The 19,570-nt window shown below is 41.9% G+C and overlaps 1 protein-coding gene across 3 annotated transcripts in view; it reads left to right on the top strand.

Annotated features, from left to right (window-relative positions):
- The window catches only part of PRKN (parkin RBR E3 ubiquitin protein ligase), a 951,947-nt gene that overhangs the window by 462,249 nt on the left and 470,128 nt on the right, over nucleotides 1–19,570 (top strand). For all 3 annotated transcript variants that reach the window (XM_077348081.1, XM_077348097.1, XM_077348089.1), the window contains exon 5: nucleotides 134–217. In XM_077348081.1, coding sequence (XP_077204196.1) covers nucleotides 134–217 — 84 coding nt within the window. The remainder of the gene's footprint in view (nucleotides 1–133; nucleotides 218–19,570) is intronic.

A 19,570-nucleotide genomic window follows, 5' to 3' on the forward strand; every position in this document is an offset into this window, starting at 1 on the left:
TTTTAAAGCAGCAGTGTTTCTCCTTATTTTTGTTTGCTGCATCTCCAGAAAAGTTCCAGAAGAAAAAACCTGAAGATTACTCCCAATTATTATTTTTTTAATGCCCTTTGTTCTTGTTTTGTCTTTTTAACAGGGTCCATCATGCTGGGAAGATGTCCTGATTCCAGACAGAATAACTGGTGTTTGCCAGTCCCAAAACTGTAACGGGGAAGTAGCTGTAAGTGTCTGTCAAAATGTCATGACTATCAAAAAGCAGCATGAGTCACTTAGAAAAATTAAATACCAGGATTAAGTTGTCTTGTGTTGTATATTTTAATAGAATTGTGATTGATGAAGGTCAACCACTTGGAACAATAGAACATCAATGTTTTAGAAATGACAGTGAAGTGAAATCTACTGAAGTGGAAATCTAAATTGTCACGTTTGGGTGTGTAGTCTCATAAAATCTAAGCGCTGCATCAGAATGTGCATACACATCAATAGTGTGGTAAGAAAATGACCTTTAAAATAAGATAAATGTCTGTTTGAACTTATAAATACTACAGATGGTTCTTTCAGCACATCAGCAGCTTTTTTTTTACACAAAAGCTGCTGCTTCAGATTGTCATTTACTAATTAAAATAGCCATCATTAGTTGCCTCAAGTGAAATATGAGGTGAATTTAGATGTGTCTGTCTGGGGAGAGTAAGGAATTTTGACGGAGGCTGTAAGTGCATCAGTTAGACCAGCAACATTTACTGGGGATTTCACACATCTCTACTTGAGATATGTTTGTACCTTCTTGTCAGTGGAGTGTTTGAGCAAATAGCAAAGCTGTCTTTGAAAAACATGCTGGATGTATGTCATTTTGCCAAGCTTTATGTATTATGTAAATAACCAAAAAGGGAAACAAAAACCCAACCTGACAAGACAAGTTAGAGACCTAAAGGTTGAGGTGCAAAAACAGTTTTAGCTTAAAATACAAATATGTACTATAATTAGGTGCACATAATAAAAGTTAAAAACACTGATAAAATATCAATTACATACTGTGTAATACCATCAATCGTAACACATGAAACATGAGGAATGAAGACCAGATACGTTTTGACCCCTAAGGGCCGTCCTCAGTGGGCAAATAGTTTAAAATGCATGGATACTGTAAAATAATATAACATTATGGCTTACCAGTCAGTAAAAAATCTATAAGCTGTTGCTCCAACTAATCCATGCTGTATATAAAGCTGTCTAATAAGGAGCCCACATTTAAAAATATTATTCAAAGTCTTCTTCAAAGTGCATGTGTTAAGCAGGAAAAGGAATACTTTTTTCCCTGCTTGTCACATGAGAATGCACTTTGAATAACAGCTGAGCAATACTGAGTGGTGATATTTGAATAATATTGTTAAATGTAGGCTCCACATTAGACAGCTTTATGTATAACATGTATTACTTGGAACATCACCTTATAGATTTGTACCCCCTAGCAAGCCCTAATATAATAATATTGTACTGTAGTATGGCTATGGTTGAACAGAACTAGGCATGCCCATTAATTTCACTGAACTCTGTCTACAGGAGCTTAAGTGTATCTAACTTTGAGCTGATTTTTGGTATCATTCTAATTTTTTAATCTAGGGTTGCCAGGTCCTTCAGAGTAGCCGGTGGGGTTTTGCAGGTACAGTTACCAGGAGCAGAGAGGAATGCTGGAAATTAATGCAACATGCATTAATTAATAGAGTGACTTCTGGGTCATGTAGGTGGATTGTATTCTTCCAGCATTCCTCCCTTTGGGAGGGAGGTCTGAAAGCAGAAGACTCCCATCCCCACCTGACATCCCTATTTATATCCTACCTTATCTTCTCAGTCTCAACACACCTTTAAAAATGAGCGTGTTGGGAACATGCACACACAAACCAATCTATCAAGATAAAACAAGATAAAAATAACACACAAGACAACAACTTTTGCTATGTACTGAGGGCCAAAATAAACATGTCACTATGTACTATGATCTAACATTTGAAGCCATGTTGGATGGTAACAGTATTTTAACAATTATCCAAGCCAGACCCCAAAATTTTCCACATTGTGGAATGTCCCTATCCCATTAAAAAAAAATCTGACATGTTTGACTGAAAGAGTCTGCCCATCCTGCCACGAGCTAAGTGGAGTTCCAAGCAACATGTAGTTAGGAATGATGGTTTAATTCCAGAAATATATATCTTAACTCAGGAGCTATTTCTGTGACAGAAGACTGAGAACAACCAATGCTTTACCAAAGACCCCACTAGAAATCTAACTTCAGTATTTCATCTCTGTGCCAAAAGTGACTACTTTGTGATTGAATTTAAAGTGTGTTGTGGCCCCATGCATTGTTAATGCTGGCAAAATGAATTTGGATAGAACATTGGAACAAATGATCTCAAAATTTTCCATGATCATTGGTGGGATTTAGAACAAAAAGTTGGAGACCTGCATTTGATTTCCAAAAAGATTTGTATAACTTCAAAGTACTTTGCTTCTTTATACAGCTCCATAGTATTAATTTAGAAGCATGTAACCATTTAGTCTACCTGCATTTTCTTTGGCCTGTAGCATTTTAGATTTCCCTAGGTATACCTGCTTCAAGATAATCCTGGATTATTTAACATGATGATCATACATTTAATCTAGGATTATAGATATATCTGTGTATGTCTCAGTTGTGGGAATATCTTTACTAGGTTCTGGTAACCAAAATCCAATTGCTGTAATCTCCTGATCATACTGTACCTTTATCCTACAAGATTTTAACTGATTATTGTGATGATAACTATTTTGATCTGCTTTGAGTAAGGTGCACGGTAGATGGGGGCATTTCTTTCTATTGATAATTAACTGTTCACGGTACATGTTCAGAATGATTTGGGGAAATGGACTGAACAAATCCCCTCTCCCCCACAGCCTCCTCAAACCCCTGAAAATCTACTCCTAAGGAGAAGGCATCCTCTGAAACAGAATAGTATTGGGGGGGGGGGCTGCAGTGGAAATTGCAGGATTAAACTCTTCCCAGTTTCTCTGAGAGAAGCAAGATCTTATGTAAGACTGAAGAAATCTCTGTCATTTCCCCTTTATTTCTACAACCTCCTCATGCTGCATGCCACTACATCCCCGAGCAACTCAGAATGGATGGCTATTTTCTGCATGAACATTGATTCTTCAGAGATAGTTTTGATGGAATCAGTGTGAAAGAGGATGTTATCCCTGTCAGCAATGCAATTCCAGCCTTTTATTCAATAAAGGAACAAGATTAATTTCAACCTTGGAAGCGGGTGGGTGGGAAGGGGTGGGTGCTCAGATTTCATGCTGGAAGGTGATTGGGGGTTCCTGCCATGTGATATTGATTGACAAGCCAAAACAGGAGGAAAAAAATACAACCAGGAGGTCCTGACTTCTGGTCCACCGGCTGAATTGTCAGGAAGCAGAAATCTGGGACAAGACTGGAGGAGATCCGAGACAGATACTCCAGTGAGGAAGCAGGAAACTTTGTGGCATTTGGTCACAGATTGAAAACCAGGCAGCATCATGGTTTTGCAGTATCTGTGCGGAAAAGGTCAAAGTGGAAGCATGTTATGTTCAAATAAGGTGCAGATTATGCTAATCACTGCATAACTGAATACACAGCTGAAGTAAATATAGAATTGAAGTAGGAAAATTATATACATTTTTAGGGGGGGAAATAGTAACACTAAACAAGGAACATTAGTAGTGAATCTTCAAACATGTTTGTGCTATTGCCTTTGGATGATTTTTGAGCACTATGATTATGAGTCCCAGCTGATTAAAACACAATGTAAACAGCAACCCAAATTGGGGAGGTGGGTGTCAAAGGGGAATATGGGAGGATGTAATTAAGGCTGCTAAAATTAAGGAAACTAATGTAATTGTAGGATTCTTGTAATCATCATAATTAGGAATTCATAACCTTAGAAGCTTCTACTACTGAAGAACATTTTTTTAGTTGGAATTCTACCTTAATTTTAGGCAAGAACAACGTGAATCATATTTCAGTGTTATAAAGAACACATCAACTGCTATAAATCTGTCTTTACAGCCCACACCTACTCTGAGTTTAGCTTTTGTTTGGGTTGCACCATGGCTACTGCAGTATACTACATACAGCAAGCAATTTAAAGCTGGATAGCTCTCTAAAACAGGTGAACATCCCCTTGTTCCAGGTTCCAACAGTGAGTTTCCTACAGCACAAAAGTCTGTCGATAACTTTTCTAGGTAGTGCTGTAGAACTTACACTGTTTATGCACTGGGAACTTCACTGCCCAGCAGGAGCACAAATTGGGGGCGGATGAGGTGCACCAGGCCAAATGCTCCCCCATGTCCCATTATGCACGGCCGCCGAAACGGCGATTTCGGGTCACATGGAAAACGCGGAGGGGGAAGACGCGATGCATACCGGTTATGTACGGGGCGGGGCGCGACGGTGGCAAAACCCAGAGTAACCGATTATGCACGCGGCGATCCGGGCACCGCTTCTGGTTGCGCCCCGGTCACCCGGAAGCTGCGCTTTCTTCCGCGTTTCACTGACGCGGCTTTTTCGGCGGCATGCACCGAAGCTGCGGCCGGTTGCAGCTGGCACCGTGCATTATCGGTGATTTTAGTCGCCGCCATTCCACCCCGAATGTGCGCTAAAACCCCCGTGCATAATGGGTCCATGTGGGTGCAGGAAGAAGTGGGGCAACCTGCCACAACTAAAACTCCAAGTGCTGCACGAAAAAAGTGGACGATTCCAAAATTATAACAAAGGACAGACAGAATCTGTCCAGTGGCTTAATTAAATATAAGAAGATAAAAAGTCTTTTATCACACTTATTTAGACTTTGACTCTGCCAAAACGGTCTCTAGATTCATTTGTTTTCCATTTTCAGTCTGGCTTTCGTCAGTGGCAATGAGTCCTAAATAAACAAATCTCCTTATTAGTATAACACATAACAAATAACAAATAATAATTGAAAATGTACAAAAATATTCATACCCCCACATGGTTGAATTAAATATATTCACTGAGAGTGCTATCTATAACATAAAAGTAACTGTTAGAGCAAGTCTTATAATGCCAAAAGCCTACACATTCATATCTTACCGTCCTTGTTAATGTTTGAAAATATAATAAGGCAAATGCTTTTGTATAATGGAGAGTCAAGGCTGTAAGCTCTTGGTCTTAAATTATCTACTTCATCTGTGTTCATTTATTTTGCTTAGCATCTGAGTCAGCAACACCTTGCTGTGCAACTTAAAGAGACATGAGTCACCAATTCTCATCCCATCAATCACCTGATGATCTATCTACATGTTATAATCTGAATACATATATGTTCCAATGTTACAAATTTAACAAATTTTAGGACGTGTCTTTACAAATAGCAGGATAAATCAAAGTCCATATTTAACCCATAGGGTTGCATTGTCTTTAAGTTGAATATGTAATAGCATTCCCTTTGCAGCAATTTCTTCCTCACATCCAGCCTTTGATGTCTTCCTGGTGAAATTTTCTCTATTCCATAGAATCGGAGGTCCTCAGCTTCATGTTTAAATTCGAGACAGTGGGCAGTTAACGGAGCCTCTTGAACCCGATGTCTCACGCGGCTTTGATGTTCCAGAAATCTTGTTTTAAGTGGTCTCTCACTAATGCCTATATATTTCATACTGCAGGGAGACTGAATACAGTATACTGTATTTTTTGTTAAACAATTAATAAAGGCGTTAATCTTAATGGTAAGCCCAATATCAGGTTGTGTCAATTCTTTAATGGGTAACAGACATTTACAAGCTGCGCAAGAGCCGCATGGGTAGTAGCCATTTGGCAACTGACTTAAAAATTCATTACCCGGCTCATAGCTCTTACTGGTCAACTCACCAATATTCCTCCCATGTTTCCATGCAATCATTAAACCATTCTTACAACCTTGTAAATCTGAAACTAGATGCCAGTGTTTAAACAAAATCCTTTGGATATCCTTGGCATGCCCTGAAAACTCAAAGGAGCACACTAGTTTTTTCACTGAATCTCTCCTCTGGTATTTTAATAAATCATTTCTATTTTGTTCTGCCGCCTGTCTACGTGCTTCTTTTATAACCAACTCTGGGTAGCCTCTGTCTTTTAAAGCATTTTCTAGACTGTTGCATGCCTGTTCACAAGTAGTAGTTTTATTATTGATCCATTTATGCCTAAGGAATTGTCCATAAGGTAAATTGTTTTTTAAATGGAGGGGGTAGAAGCTATCATAATGTAAAACTGTATTTCGATCTGTAGGTTTTTTATAAGTGGATGCTAGTAATCTGCCTTCCTCATTAATTGTTATTAGAATATGCAAAAATGGAATTTGGAATGGAATCACACTTATGGTGAAAACCGGATGTGGCATCACAGAAAGCTCTATGATTTGCAAACACTGTTTTACCATAGAGTTATTGCAGATACTAAGGAGTCCCATGACATTACTTTTGGCTTTCAACAGTGAGTGCACCAGTGTGACATTGGCTTGTCAGTCCCCACTCCTAAATCTTCCACTGTTGCCTGCTGCAGCCTTTCAATCTTAATTAGAGCATTTATCATTCCAGCAACTTAATCATATGCAAATCACTTCATTAAAAATCCAAGGAGGGTTTCACACACCCTTAATAGGAACCATTTTAATGTTTGACATGAACCACAGTGATACCTGATATTCTTAACCATTTCTACAGAATAAGTTACCAGAAAACTCAGATTTTGCACTCCTGCTATAAATACTGTGGCTGCTGCTCATAAGTTGTTGAAATTAATGGCCTTTACACAAGATAAGTGCTTTGTGGAGTGTCCCCTGTGGATAAAGACTCACTCAGAAAATTTTTAAAGTGAATGAAAATGAGAAACAATGCACTTAGATCCTCTCAGAAATGTTTCATGGGCTAAATGAGGACTTGTATAACTTTAGTGAAGTTTAAAAGCTTATTTCAGTTAGTAGTATGGCATGTTTATCTCAGAGGAACCACTGCACCTGATAAATCTGACATGTAAGTAACATTTCAAATCTCAAATTCCTGGATGACCTTTCTATAAGGATGCTGCAAACTTCTTGGTGAACATTTTTGACAGCCATGATCACCCAAGAACAGAACATCCATCTGTTTGCCTGTCGGTTGAAGGCTGTACAGTTGCTGTGGTGGTGGAGTGTAATTACCTAAGGGATCACATCTCTCAATATGCCCCATCCAAACCCTAAGATCTACGCATGCAAACATGCTGGGAGTCCTTAGACCTAAAGAAGTGCAACTGGCCTTGACCAGGACCAAGGCCCTTTCAGTCCTGGCCCCAGCCTGGTGGAATATGCTGCCGACAGTGATGTGGGCTCTGGCAGAGTTCTGCAGGGCCTGCAAAATTTCTATCACAGTTCTGCAGGGCCTGCAAAATTTCACTATTCCCCCAGGCATATGGCTGAAGCCAGGACACACAGATATAATGAGATGGATCTTTGGGATGGGGTTTTTATTGTTACTAGTTACAGTTTTTATACTCTGATTTTAACTCTGTTGCAGAAATATCTGTTATATACTGCCCTGAGCCTGGCTGCAGAGAGGGGCAGTTAATAAATCAAATAAATAAATAATAATCTGTTCCTTGCCTTGAGAATACTTTTACATCTGTGTAACAGGTAAGATGATTCTGCCTACAGTTCTGAATTATCAGGACATACCTTTAAATAAACTTGAGGCAAGGCAACTTATGCTTCTAATATGGCTATGCTTGCTTGCTTGCTTACTTTAATGATAGTGCTGACCACAAGCAGCATCACACTGAAACAACCCTATATTATCCCCTTTACATTTAATTGCCACCAACAAAAAAATTGTGTCTAATAGTAACATCTGAATCAGACTCTGTGAAGAAAGATAACATTTATAAGATAAAAACTCCCAGCCAAATATTTTTCCAGAAATCCTCCCCAAAACAACAGAACAGCAAAATATGTTCCAAAGTCTCAATATCTAGGAAATACCTGCATAGTGGCCCTCAATAACTGTTGATGGAATGGCAATTAGCCAAGTAAGCATAAAATTTTGGAACAAATCATCAAACAGTTGGTCCTTGAGCAGCTGGAACAGAGGGCTGTGATTTCTAAGACTTAGCATGGGTTTCTCAAGAACAAGTCATGTCAGACCAACCTTATCTCTTTTTTCTTGTTGGATCAGGGGAATACTGTGAACATAGTTTATCTGGATTTCAGTAAAGTTTTTGATAAGGTTTCACATGATATTTTTGTTGACAAGTTGGTAAAATGTGGTATGGATCCTAATTCTGTCAGGTGGATCGATAACTGGTTGACAAGTCGTAAAACCTCTTCCTCCCTCCCCCTCTAAGATGATATTTGGATATTGCTAGAGCTGGGGTGAGTTTGCCCCTGTGTCTTGAGTTTTATGTAAGTATTCTGATTTTATGTCTGCTTTTAAGGGGATTTTATTGGAGTTTTATCAAATGACTATAACCCACCGCGAACCTTCGGGGAGTGGCAGGCAATAATGATGATGATGGTGATGATGTTATCCGTTCAGTCATGTCTGACTCTCGGCTGTGCCCCTGTCTCTGACTGCTTCTTTTAGTTGGTTCATGGTCATCCCTGCATTGGCTTTGATCGTGTCAAGCCAGCGGACCCTTTGGCGACCACGTTTCCTTTTGCCACTGACCATGCCAAGCATTAATGATTTTTCTAGCGAGTTTGATCGCATGATGTGTCCTAAGTAAGTGAGCTTTAGCCATAATATCTTGCCTTCTAATGACATAGTTGGTTTGCTCCTCTCTAAAACTATCTTGTTGGTAACTTGAGTTTTATGTAAGTATTGCTTTAGGATGCTTTGGGCTGATCCTGCATTGCTTTAGGATGCTTTGGGCTGATCCTACATTGAGCAGGGGCTTGGACTAGATGGCCTGTATGGGCCCTTCCAACTCTATGATTCTGTGATTCTGTGAACTTTGGCTGTCCATGGTATTGGCAGCATTCGTCTCCAACACCATAATTCGAAAGCATCTATTCTCCTTTCTTCCTTCTTCAGTGTCCATAGCTTGTTTGGACACTGCTTTCGCATTCATAGCTTTCACATCCATAGCTTGCAATGGGAAAGACAACAACGTTGACTAGCTAGCATTTTGTATTAAGGCTGATATCTTTACTCTTCCATATTTAGTTCATGCCTAACATTGCGTTCCTGCCCAGTGTTATTTGCCGTTTCACGGCTGCATCCACCACTTTGATTGATAATAGAGCCAAGAAAGATAAAATCATCAATACATTCAATGTTCTCACTGTCAATCATGACTTTGGTGCTACTGCCAGTAGTTGTCATGATCTTAGTCTTTTTGATATTTAGGTATTTCACTTTCCTTTAGTCTCTTTATTGAATGAATGAATGAATGAATGAATGAATGAATGAATGAATGAATGAATGAATGAAATAAAGCATACTTGTAAATGGTACAGCATCCTCTTGGAGAAGAGTGACAACTGGAGTGCCCCAGGGATCTGTCCTGGGGCTTGAGTTGTTCAACATATTTATAAATGATTCGGATGAGCGATTATAGGGGGTACTGGGAGCAGCAGCAAACACAACAGAAGACAGAATCTGAATACAGGATGATCTTGATAGGCTTGAGAAGTGGGCTAAATTAAAGAAAATGAAATTTAATAGGAACAAATGTAAACTTCTACATTTAGGTAGGAAAAACCTTATACACCAGTATAGGGTGGGGGAGACTTGTCTTGGTAGTCGCATGTGCGAAAAGGATCTAGGAGTCTTAGTAGACCATACATTGAACATGAGTCAGCAGTGTGACTCGGTGGCTAAAAAGGCAAATGGGATTTTTGGCTGTATCAAACGGAGTATCGTGTCCAGATCACGGGAGGTGATGGTACCGCTTTACTCTGCTCTGGTTTGGCCTCACTTTGAGTACCGTGTTTAGTTTTAGGCACCACAGTTGAAGAAGGATATACAAACTGGAGCGTGTCCAGAGGAGGGCAAGAAAGATGGTGAGGGGTTTGGAGACCAAGACGTATGAGGAAAAGTTGGGGGAGCTTGATCTGTTTAGCCTGGAGAGGAGTCTAATGCTTATGAGGCTCACAGTGTGGCAGGCTGATGCACTCTTGTTAACCCCCATATGATTTTTCAAGTGCCCAAACAATAACTCTAATGTGTGCATTAATGGGTGTTTCAGCACTTGAAAAGATGCAAGAGAGAAACAAGTACCTTGCTGTGGACCCAATCAAGATCTGAGCCCTTGAGGCAGGTTTAAATCACTTTAAAATGGCAGTGTCATTCACAGTCAGACCCATGGACACTGTCTCATCTAGTTTTCCCCTTAAAATGGGAGTTCAGCAACCAGTAACATGTCAGTAGGTAGCCACTCAACATAAGACACTCAACAAAGAATCCTAACAGATTAAAACTCCTCCAGGTACTGCTTCTGAGGAGATAACGCTTCCTTCATCTCTCATTAAATCTTGAGAACTGTCAACAACAAGGAGGGTGTTTTTCTACATCCTGAGGGACATCAGTAGGGACAGAAGGAATTGCAGCCCTGCCAGAGCAAACACTGATGGAACAGCAGTTATCTTCATTAATTCAGGACAGAACTATTTAAGTTCTCATGCAGCATCAGTAGATTTTTGGAATACTCCAGTTTTCTGGAAATTTCCTGTGATGCTAATGATTTGTGGCTCTCCTTAGATCCTTATCTTACTTTTCAGGTACTTTCAGTAAACCCCAGACCAAAATGGAACAGGCACCGACCTTTTGAAAATTGCTGCCAATATAAATCTATCTGGTAACTTCCCTAATTAGTTTTTGCTAATACTTAAGGGATTTCCGCACCAGTTAAATGTGGTGAAATGCCTACCCTAAATATTCTGGTCCCTCCATATGATGTTGCTAACATCCAGCATCTGGGCAGTAACTGGCCAGCTACATTTTAAAGCACTAGTTGGGGTGTTACATAAAGTGGATTCACTAGGTATTTAAATCTAGCTAAGGGAGAGGAGGATTACTGCAGATGGGGACTGCAGCAAAGAAATTAAAAGACGCTTGCACCTGGGGAGGAAAGCTATGGCAAATCTAGACAGCATCCTAAAAAGCAGAGACATCACCCTGCCAACATAAGTGTGTTTAGTCAAGGCTATAGTATTCCTAGTTGCAATGTATGGCTGTGAAAGTTGGACCATAAGGAAGGCCGAGCGTCAAAGAATTGAGGCTTTTGAACTCTGGTGCTGGAGAAGACTCTTGCGAGTCCCTTGGACTGCAAGACGAACAAACCGGTCAGTCCTAGAGGAGATCAGCCCTGACTGCTCCTTAGAAGGCCAGATCCTGAAGATGAAACTCAAATACTTTGACCACCTCATGAGAAGGAAGGACTCCCTGGAGAAGAGCCTAATGCTGGGAGCGACTGAGGGCAAAAGAAGAAGGGGACGACAGAGAATGAGGTGGCTGGATGGAGTCACTGAAGCAGTAGGTGCAAACTTAAATGGACTCCGGGGAATGGTAGAGGACAGGAAGGCCTGGAGGATCATTGTCCATGGGGTCGCGATGGTTCAGACACAACTTTACACCTAACAAAAGGGAGAGCAAATGGCATGCAACCAGTAGAGGAAAGGTATGGAGGCTCAAATGTGCTAAAAGTGCCTGCCTTGTCCTACCTTCATACCCACCTCTCTGTTCCTTGTTCCCGGGGATAGGAATGTCTTTTTAAAAATGGAGCAACGAATAGGTGGACAAGCATGCAGGCGATGCCAGAAATATTTTTTTTCTCAAAGTTGTAACACAAAGCATGCCTCTCTAAAGCCCCCACCCCCAAATCCCCCCCAAAAAATCAGGAACAAGATTAATTTTCAATACTCATGTTTCCATAAGGGGCGGTGTTTAAAAAGCACATAGATGTTTAAACAGATAAATATGATTTTAAAAAATAGCAGGCATCGCAGGACCTTTAAAGCATCGAGAAAGGGGATTAGTTGTGGAGGGTGAGAAGCATGAAAAGGTGGCAGACAGGAGCGAGACAAAAAGGTGAGGAGGGGTGGGGAGGTGAGATAATATTTAGTGCTACGCCATTCGGCCAGCATAACGCTATTTTTACCAATGAGCGGAAATACCCCTAAAGGTTTGCTAAATAGGAGGAAGGTATTTCCTGTGTAGTAATAACACATGCAGTTGTACACATGAAGTACACATGCAGTTGTACACATGAAGTACACATGCAGTTGTACACATGAAGTACAACTGCAAGGATCAATAACATAAATATGCTGTTGTTGTTCTGTGGTTAGTTCTTTGTGGTGGTTATAATTTGTGTGGGGTTATTGAATATAATATTTTTAGACTTTATTTATGGCCAGCTGCTCTAAGAAGTACGTCATAGGTGTCCTTCCATGAACTGAAGTTCCCTGTATGTGCAGAAGGCGATCTTTGGATTAAGCCCTTTGACTTCGAATAGTGCCCAGAGTAAAACACTGTCTAGGAGCCACCAGCACTGTGAAATGTGCAGCAACAAGAACAGTATTGCTTCTCGTAGTTGAAAGCAGATGAGTTTTGCCAGCTTTCAGCAATTTTGGGACCTTGAGTTACAGAACTTTAGAGAAATGCGTCTCTTAACACTTTAACAATTAATTATTTTCTTGTGTGCCCTGACCTGGGTGGCCCAGGCTAACCTGATCTTGTCAGACTGGCCCTCATTAAGACTTGGACGGGTTGCCACCAAGAATGTTCAGGGTATGTAGAGGTAGCCAAAGGCAAAATAACGACATCTGCTCATCTCTTGCCTTGAAAGCCCTACAGAGTAAACTTAGGTTGCCTGTGACTTGACAGCACTTTCCACTATTCTCTTGCATGCTTCATGTGTTTTCCTGTTCACATCATATTCTACTTCCTCAAATCTCCAGGCTTATAAATTCAACACAAACAGCATACGGAGTGACTATTTTTCTGCTCATTTTTACTCCAGGTTTGAGCTGACTCACAGTTCTACTGTATTTGCGTAGTGGTAATATTTAACATCAGAGCCTCTTGTGGCGCAGAGTGGTAAGGCAGCCGCCTGAAAGCTTTGCTCATGAGGTTGGGAGTTCGATCCCAGCAGCCGGCTCAAGGTTGACTCAGCCTTCCATCCTTCCGAGGTCGGTAAAATGAGTACCCAGCTTGCTGCTGGGGGGTAAACGGTCATGACTGGGGAAGGCACTGGCAAACCACCCCGTATTGAGTCTGCCATGAAAACGCTAGAGGGCGTCACCCCAAGGGTCAGACATGACTCGGTGCTTGCACAGGGGATACCTTTACCTTTACCTAATATTTAACATTGGTTGCTGCTGAAAATCTGCATACTCATTTGGGGCTAAGTCCTGATGAAATTATAGGCAGCGCCCGGCCGGGCAGAAGCCTGGAGAAGGTGAGGGGTGGGCGGGACGGGCTTCTGGCGTGCCGGGCGCTCCCTCGCCGCAGCGAGGCAGCGCCCGGCCGGGCAGAAGCCTGGAGAAGGTGAGGGGTGGGCGGGACGGGCTTCTGGCGTGCCGGGCGCTCCCTCGCCGCAGCGAGGCAGCGCCCGGCCGGGCAGAAGCCTGGAGAAGGTGAGGGGTGGGCGGGACGGGCTTCTGGCGTGCCGGGCGCTCCCTCGCCGCAGCGAGGCAGTGCCCGGCCGGGCAGAAGCCTGCAGAAGGTGAGGGGTGGGCGGGACGGTGGGCTCCAGCAACCAGGAGAGGGCCGCCCGCCCCCCCACCCCACCCCACCCCACCCCACCCGATGCTCTCTGAAGCCCTCCCCTGGCTGCGAAGCCGCTCCAGCAGCCAGGAGAGGGCCCGCCGCCCCCCCACCCCACCCCACCCCACCCCACCCCACCCGATGCTCTCTGAAGCCCTCCCCTGCCTGCCGGATCGGCTTCGCAGCGTCTACGACGCTGCGAAGCCGCTCCGGCAGCCAGGAGAAGGCCGGCCGCCCACCCCACCCCACCCCACCCCACCCGAGGCTCTCTGGAGCCTTCCCCTGGCCTGACGCAGCTTCAGGCCAGCGACAAAGGAGCAACTGCGAGCCGCGCTGCGCGCGGCTCGCAGTTGCTGGCGGCGGGAATCAGCGCCTGCCGATTGGTCCCTCTGATTGTCTGTCATGAGGAAGGGTCCAATCTGGACCCTTCCTCATCCCGGACACATCCCGCCCCAGAACCCCTTACTGTCTTATTTAGTCCGTGGCGCCCGCGGCGCCACGGGCGGTTTACAGAGATATATATATATATATATATATATATATATATATATATATATATATATATATATATATACACACACACACACACACACACTTCTCTACAATTCAGTATTTGTTATATACATGTTTTTTTTTGCTGGGGAAAAATAACTCTGTTCTAATTTTAAATCTCTAGAACTTTTAATGGAATGTTTTAAAAAGGCACCTTTATGTTAGAGAGTGTCTTCTTGATTGTGAAAATGAATGAATGTTCTGTATCTCATTTTTGTTTTAAAAAGAGGCAGGCAATTAAGCAGTCTCTTTTACTTATCCAAGTTGTGATCAGCATGAAAGGATCATCAAGAGACTCTTATAGAATCAAGCTTTTCAAAAGGTGAGCAAAGAGACAAAACCATGACCTTGCTGAGAATCACTCTGAAGTAATTCAGCCGCGGGGGACTCATCAGCCCACCGTGACGCACTAGAGAATATACAGAGCTAAGAGATTTATCCTGCCTCAGTGGGAAAATACTAGACACAGGGTTTAGATAAGTCAGAAAATGTAACATTCTGGAACTCTAGGCTCATATGAACTCCATTATTATCCAAATGTGCTCTGGATACTATTCCTTATCTAGGTGCAGGAGAAGAGCTCTCATGTGTGCAATAAGCCTGGAGTCAGCTCTTAGATGTCTTTGATTTAAAGGCATTTCAGCAAACTCTGTCTTGCATCACTCTGTTTTACATTGTATATTCACTCTAGAATTCTGACTCTTAAAAAAAACACATAATTTTGGGGATGTCACTAGAAGTGCTGCCAGTTAAGTGCCTGGATTCAGATCACTTGATAAATAAGGGCCTAATAACCTTTATAGGAAATAAAAAAACACACCACCATAACCCTACATTGTCATTGAGATCACTTAAAGCAATGGCTGAGAAGTCTGAAAGGATGCTTGGAAGTGCATTGGAGTGTTTCCAGTGTCAATATGCCTCAGCGGTTCCTTGGAGTACTCTGAGATAGTGTGAAATTCATAGTGAGGAAAAATAGACTCTGGGTGGCCTGTTATCTGCAGTCGATCATGTCAGTGGCCTGTAACAGCTGCTTTCGAAGCCTGGATGGCCTGTTTTGCCAGTCTGCAATTAATCTCCTGATCAATGGTACAGTTTACATGTAACAGGTCTTTCTTGGGCTTTTGAGGCACCCTGTGTGAATGAATGCTCTGGGAGTTCTAAAACCACACATCATGGTATGTTAGGGAAACACAGTCACATTTGATGGTGCACAGTTTCAATTTACGTGCATTCATTAAAAATCCTACAGAAAGGGAAAAGAACCATAAACCTTACTAGCTGCTCTGTGTATGTTAAAGAGTTGTGCTTTGTGATGCAGCCTGTTAATTTCTACATGATGATCAAAGTTGAGGGTATATAAATTGTCTCACCTGGCAGAACTGGTTTAATTATATTATGGTTTCCTCAACTTTTCTTAAAGGCATGAGCAACATGTTAAGAACTGCCAGACTGGAAACTTGTTATGTGTTAGCACTAGAGATGGGCACAAACTGATTCATGATCTTAAAACCATCATGAATTTGACTGGTTAGTGTGTCCCTCTCAAAACCCAGGTTGACAGGAGGTTCCTGCCCCAAATATTTATGGCACTTTTTGTCCAGCTGGTTTCAAGGTTCAGGCCATGTAAACTCCACATTTTCCTTCTGGCCTTTAAAATGGAAGAAATCAAAATGGAGGTTTTAAATAGTTACCAGCCATTTTGCCCTCACAGCAGACAGGCATGCCATTTCAGAAATCAGTTTTGATCCCTCCCACTTGAAAATGAGAAAGAATGAAATGGATCCGTAAAATGACTGGTGACCATTTCAGCTTTACCAGGTGGGGGGGGGGGGGTACCTGCCACTGTGAGGCTAAAGGTTGGCAGCTATTTTGGCACCCCATTTCCCTTAGAAGGGGGAGAAGTGAAACAGACTGTTGCAAACCCAGTTAGTTCATTCTGGGATTCTGGGTTGCTTGAGTTTGGGGTTCAGTTCAGAAATACCTTGGACCCTGACTTGAACCAGATTTTCCAGTTCATGCCCATTCCTAGTCACCACTAACCAATAGTTTTAATTATGGTTGTGTGATTCGGCCGCTTTGGCGGCGGTTCCCGCCGGGTGCAGCCAGCGCCACGCTGCGGGGGGGAGGGCGGTGCCGGCAGCGGCGTGACAGCAGAATTCCACGCCTGCGTGGTTGCGCCCACTGTCACGCCGCTGCTGGCACCGCCCTCCCCCCCCCACGGCGCGGTTCTGACTGCGCCCGGCGGGAACAGCCGCCGAAGCGGCCAAATCGCGCAACCCTAGTTTTGATTGTATGCAGGGCTGAAATGTATCCATTTACTTTATGTATGTCATACTTTTCTCATCTGTGAGGAAACAAAATTACTTTTATACATTGAAATGGCTTGATATCAAAATGCTTCAGTCCGCTTGGGCCAGGATCGGAATTGGGGGGGGGGGGTCTGAATTTATTTAGGCAGTTGAGAAGAAAAAGTAGGAAAAGTAAAAATGTGTTTGCGTCTATGTGAGATGTAAGGTGGCTGTGTCCAGATAGCTTTATGATAAGGCTCATTTTCTGGTGGATCCAGTCACAGAGGAGACTGAGATGGGCATTCATTTGTTGATGATGACGATGACAATGAGGTTATTTATAGTCTGTCTTTCATGCCAAGAGTCAAGGCAGATTACATATTGTAAATTATCATCATTGAACTGGGACATTCAGTGCTGTTTGGACACCACAAATGAAGAAATATGTAGAGAAACTAGAGTGTGTCCAGAGAAGGGCTACAAAGATGGTAAAGGGTTTGGAGACCAAGTCGTATGAGAAACAGTTGAGGGAGTTGGTCTGTTTCCCCTGGAGATAAGTAAACTAAGAGGTGATATGATAAGGTGACCAGATTTTAACATTGGTAAAACAGGACACCATTGACCGGGGCGGTTCTTGATCAAAAATTTGGTCTATATGGATCAACAAAAAGTTTCATAGAATGCATAGAACACAAAAATAGTATTGTAATACATATACATATACACATACACATACACATACACATACACATACACACACACACACACACACACACACATATATATATATATATATATATATATATATATACACATACACACACACACACAAGCATATATCCCTTGGTAGGAAGGGATGTGCCAGTGTTTGTCTCTTGTGGCCCTTCCTTGCATACCCAGGAAATTGTTAATTGCTGCTATGGGATGATAGGTGAATTTCCTCCAGGCCAGGCTGGATTCTGGAGATTTTTGGTGGGGTGGATCACTTGGGCATGAAATTGGGGTCACTTTGGGTAGGCAGGTAGTTGTGAGTTCCTGCATTGTACAGGGGATTGGACTAGATGATGCTGGACCCTTCCATCTCTATGATTCAATCACTACAGGAATTTGAAACGGAGTTGAAATAAAACATGGACTTTATTAGCACTCGATTGGGGAAGCTCAGTAGGGGGGGAGCCAAGCACAGCAGAAACCTCTTTCTTTTCTTGAACGAGGGGGAGGGGGAAGGGGATTGGAGACAACAGTGGAGGGGGAAGAACCAAGAGACAAATCTCAGCTGAGAGAAGTTAGGACTTCTGGAGCGCAGTCACTTTAAGACAAGCATTGCAACCGGGAACCAGGATGACTTTGAACTGACGCCCTGGCCAGTCAGGGAAGACTGCTTTGGCTACGGTGTTGGAGGCATGAGGCACAAGGTAGCAATTTAATCATGAAAAGCAGAGAGTTGCACATTTACTCATGACGGTTTTTGAAATATCGAGGCTTATATCCACTCCAGGATATTGTGGGGGAAAGGTAGGGTCACCATGAATCAATCATGTATGTTGTGGAGGGGAAATTTAAAGCGCCCAAACTCAAAATGCAAATCAAATTCAGTATAAACGGGAGGGTTTCATTTGAACTGGGACTGGGTAAAAAGCCCGATGCAGACTACACCCTAGTCTACTTACAATAAATAGTAGCAATAGGCCAGAACCCCTAACCTTTTACCAGTGCAACATGTTCTGCATCACCAAGGGATTTTGACAGAAAGATTTAACACTAGGGATCATCTGCAATTTTACATCTCTTTATGTAAACAGTGGCACCTTCTTTGGGGAGGGTTTTTTCATGTTCAGATTTATTCTCTTTGGGAGATGGGAGATTTTCAGAAATGCCTTTTTATGTTTTGATACTTCAGCTTTTAATTGCCTCATGAGAGGTTTGTTTGTTCGTTTTGGTAAATAGTGATGTTTGGCTTGCAGGTTACCTAAAGTAGGAGTTTTGTTCACAACATTGGTAGCCATGACTTTCAGAGAGAAGGCCTGTTTTGTTTTGTGTGCACTCTTCATGTTGTTGCATGAAAATATTATTTGTTCTGAGCAGGGTCTGAACATATAAGTGTGTGCATTTGCTGCTGCTCTCCCCTCATTGAATTTTCACACTAGGCTATTATTTACAATGAAAACTGAATAACACTTGTCTTTCAAAAAATAAAGAATCAAGCAACTTGAAAGGTTAGCTGTGATTTTCTCAAGACTGCTGTCTCATTCAATAACAGCCAAAGATTTCAGGATGAAGGATTTTGTTTCTGCAAGAGAATCTTGGTGTGTGTGACAGAAAAAAAAATCTCAAGCAATTACACAAGAAGCTGATACTGTGAGTTTCTACACAGCAATAAGTTGTACAGCTTCAAAGAAATTCCCGCTAAAGCCTAAGTGGCCTGCTATATTTACCATTTTGACTCTATGCTTTTGAACAGCAAGTAGTCCCAGTATTAAATCATGTAAATTTTAAATAGTACATTTCTCCACAGAACTGTTGGTTGTGTTGATGCTTTCAGGATTAGGGCCTTAGTGATATTTGTATAAAGGAAATATTCTGCAAGGAATCTTGACTTCTGTTAACTTCTGGTTATACTTCAAGAAATATGGGAACTTGGATAAGTACATCAGTTTTCCATTAAACAAAACTTTTTATAGAATCTGAATTTTTTTATTCATTTCATGATCTAATAGAAAAATCAATTTTGTCTTTCATAAAATATAAATCATCTGATGTAAAATGCTAGTAAATTTTGAAATGGCAATTTTGAACTGTTCCTTTTAATTTTAGAGCTTTGACAAGATGTTTGACTTTTCATACACTCATGCATAGTATATGAATACTGTTATATAAGTTGATTTTAATGACATTGTGAGTGGTCCCAGTAAGTGGAGCTTTGAGGCTGGGAGGACTGTGACCACTTTCAGAGAGTAGTTTTCCACAGCAAACTAGAAATTGGT

The sequence above is a fragment of the Paroedura picta genome, chromosome 1, assembly GCF_049243985.1.
Source record: "Paroedura picta isolate Pp20150507F chromosome 1, Ppicta_v3.0, whole genome shotgun sequence".
NCBI classification, from domain to species: domain Eukaryota; kingdom Metazoa; phylum Chordata; class Lepidosauria; order Squamata; family Gekkonidae; genus Paroedura; species Paroedura picta.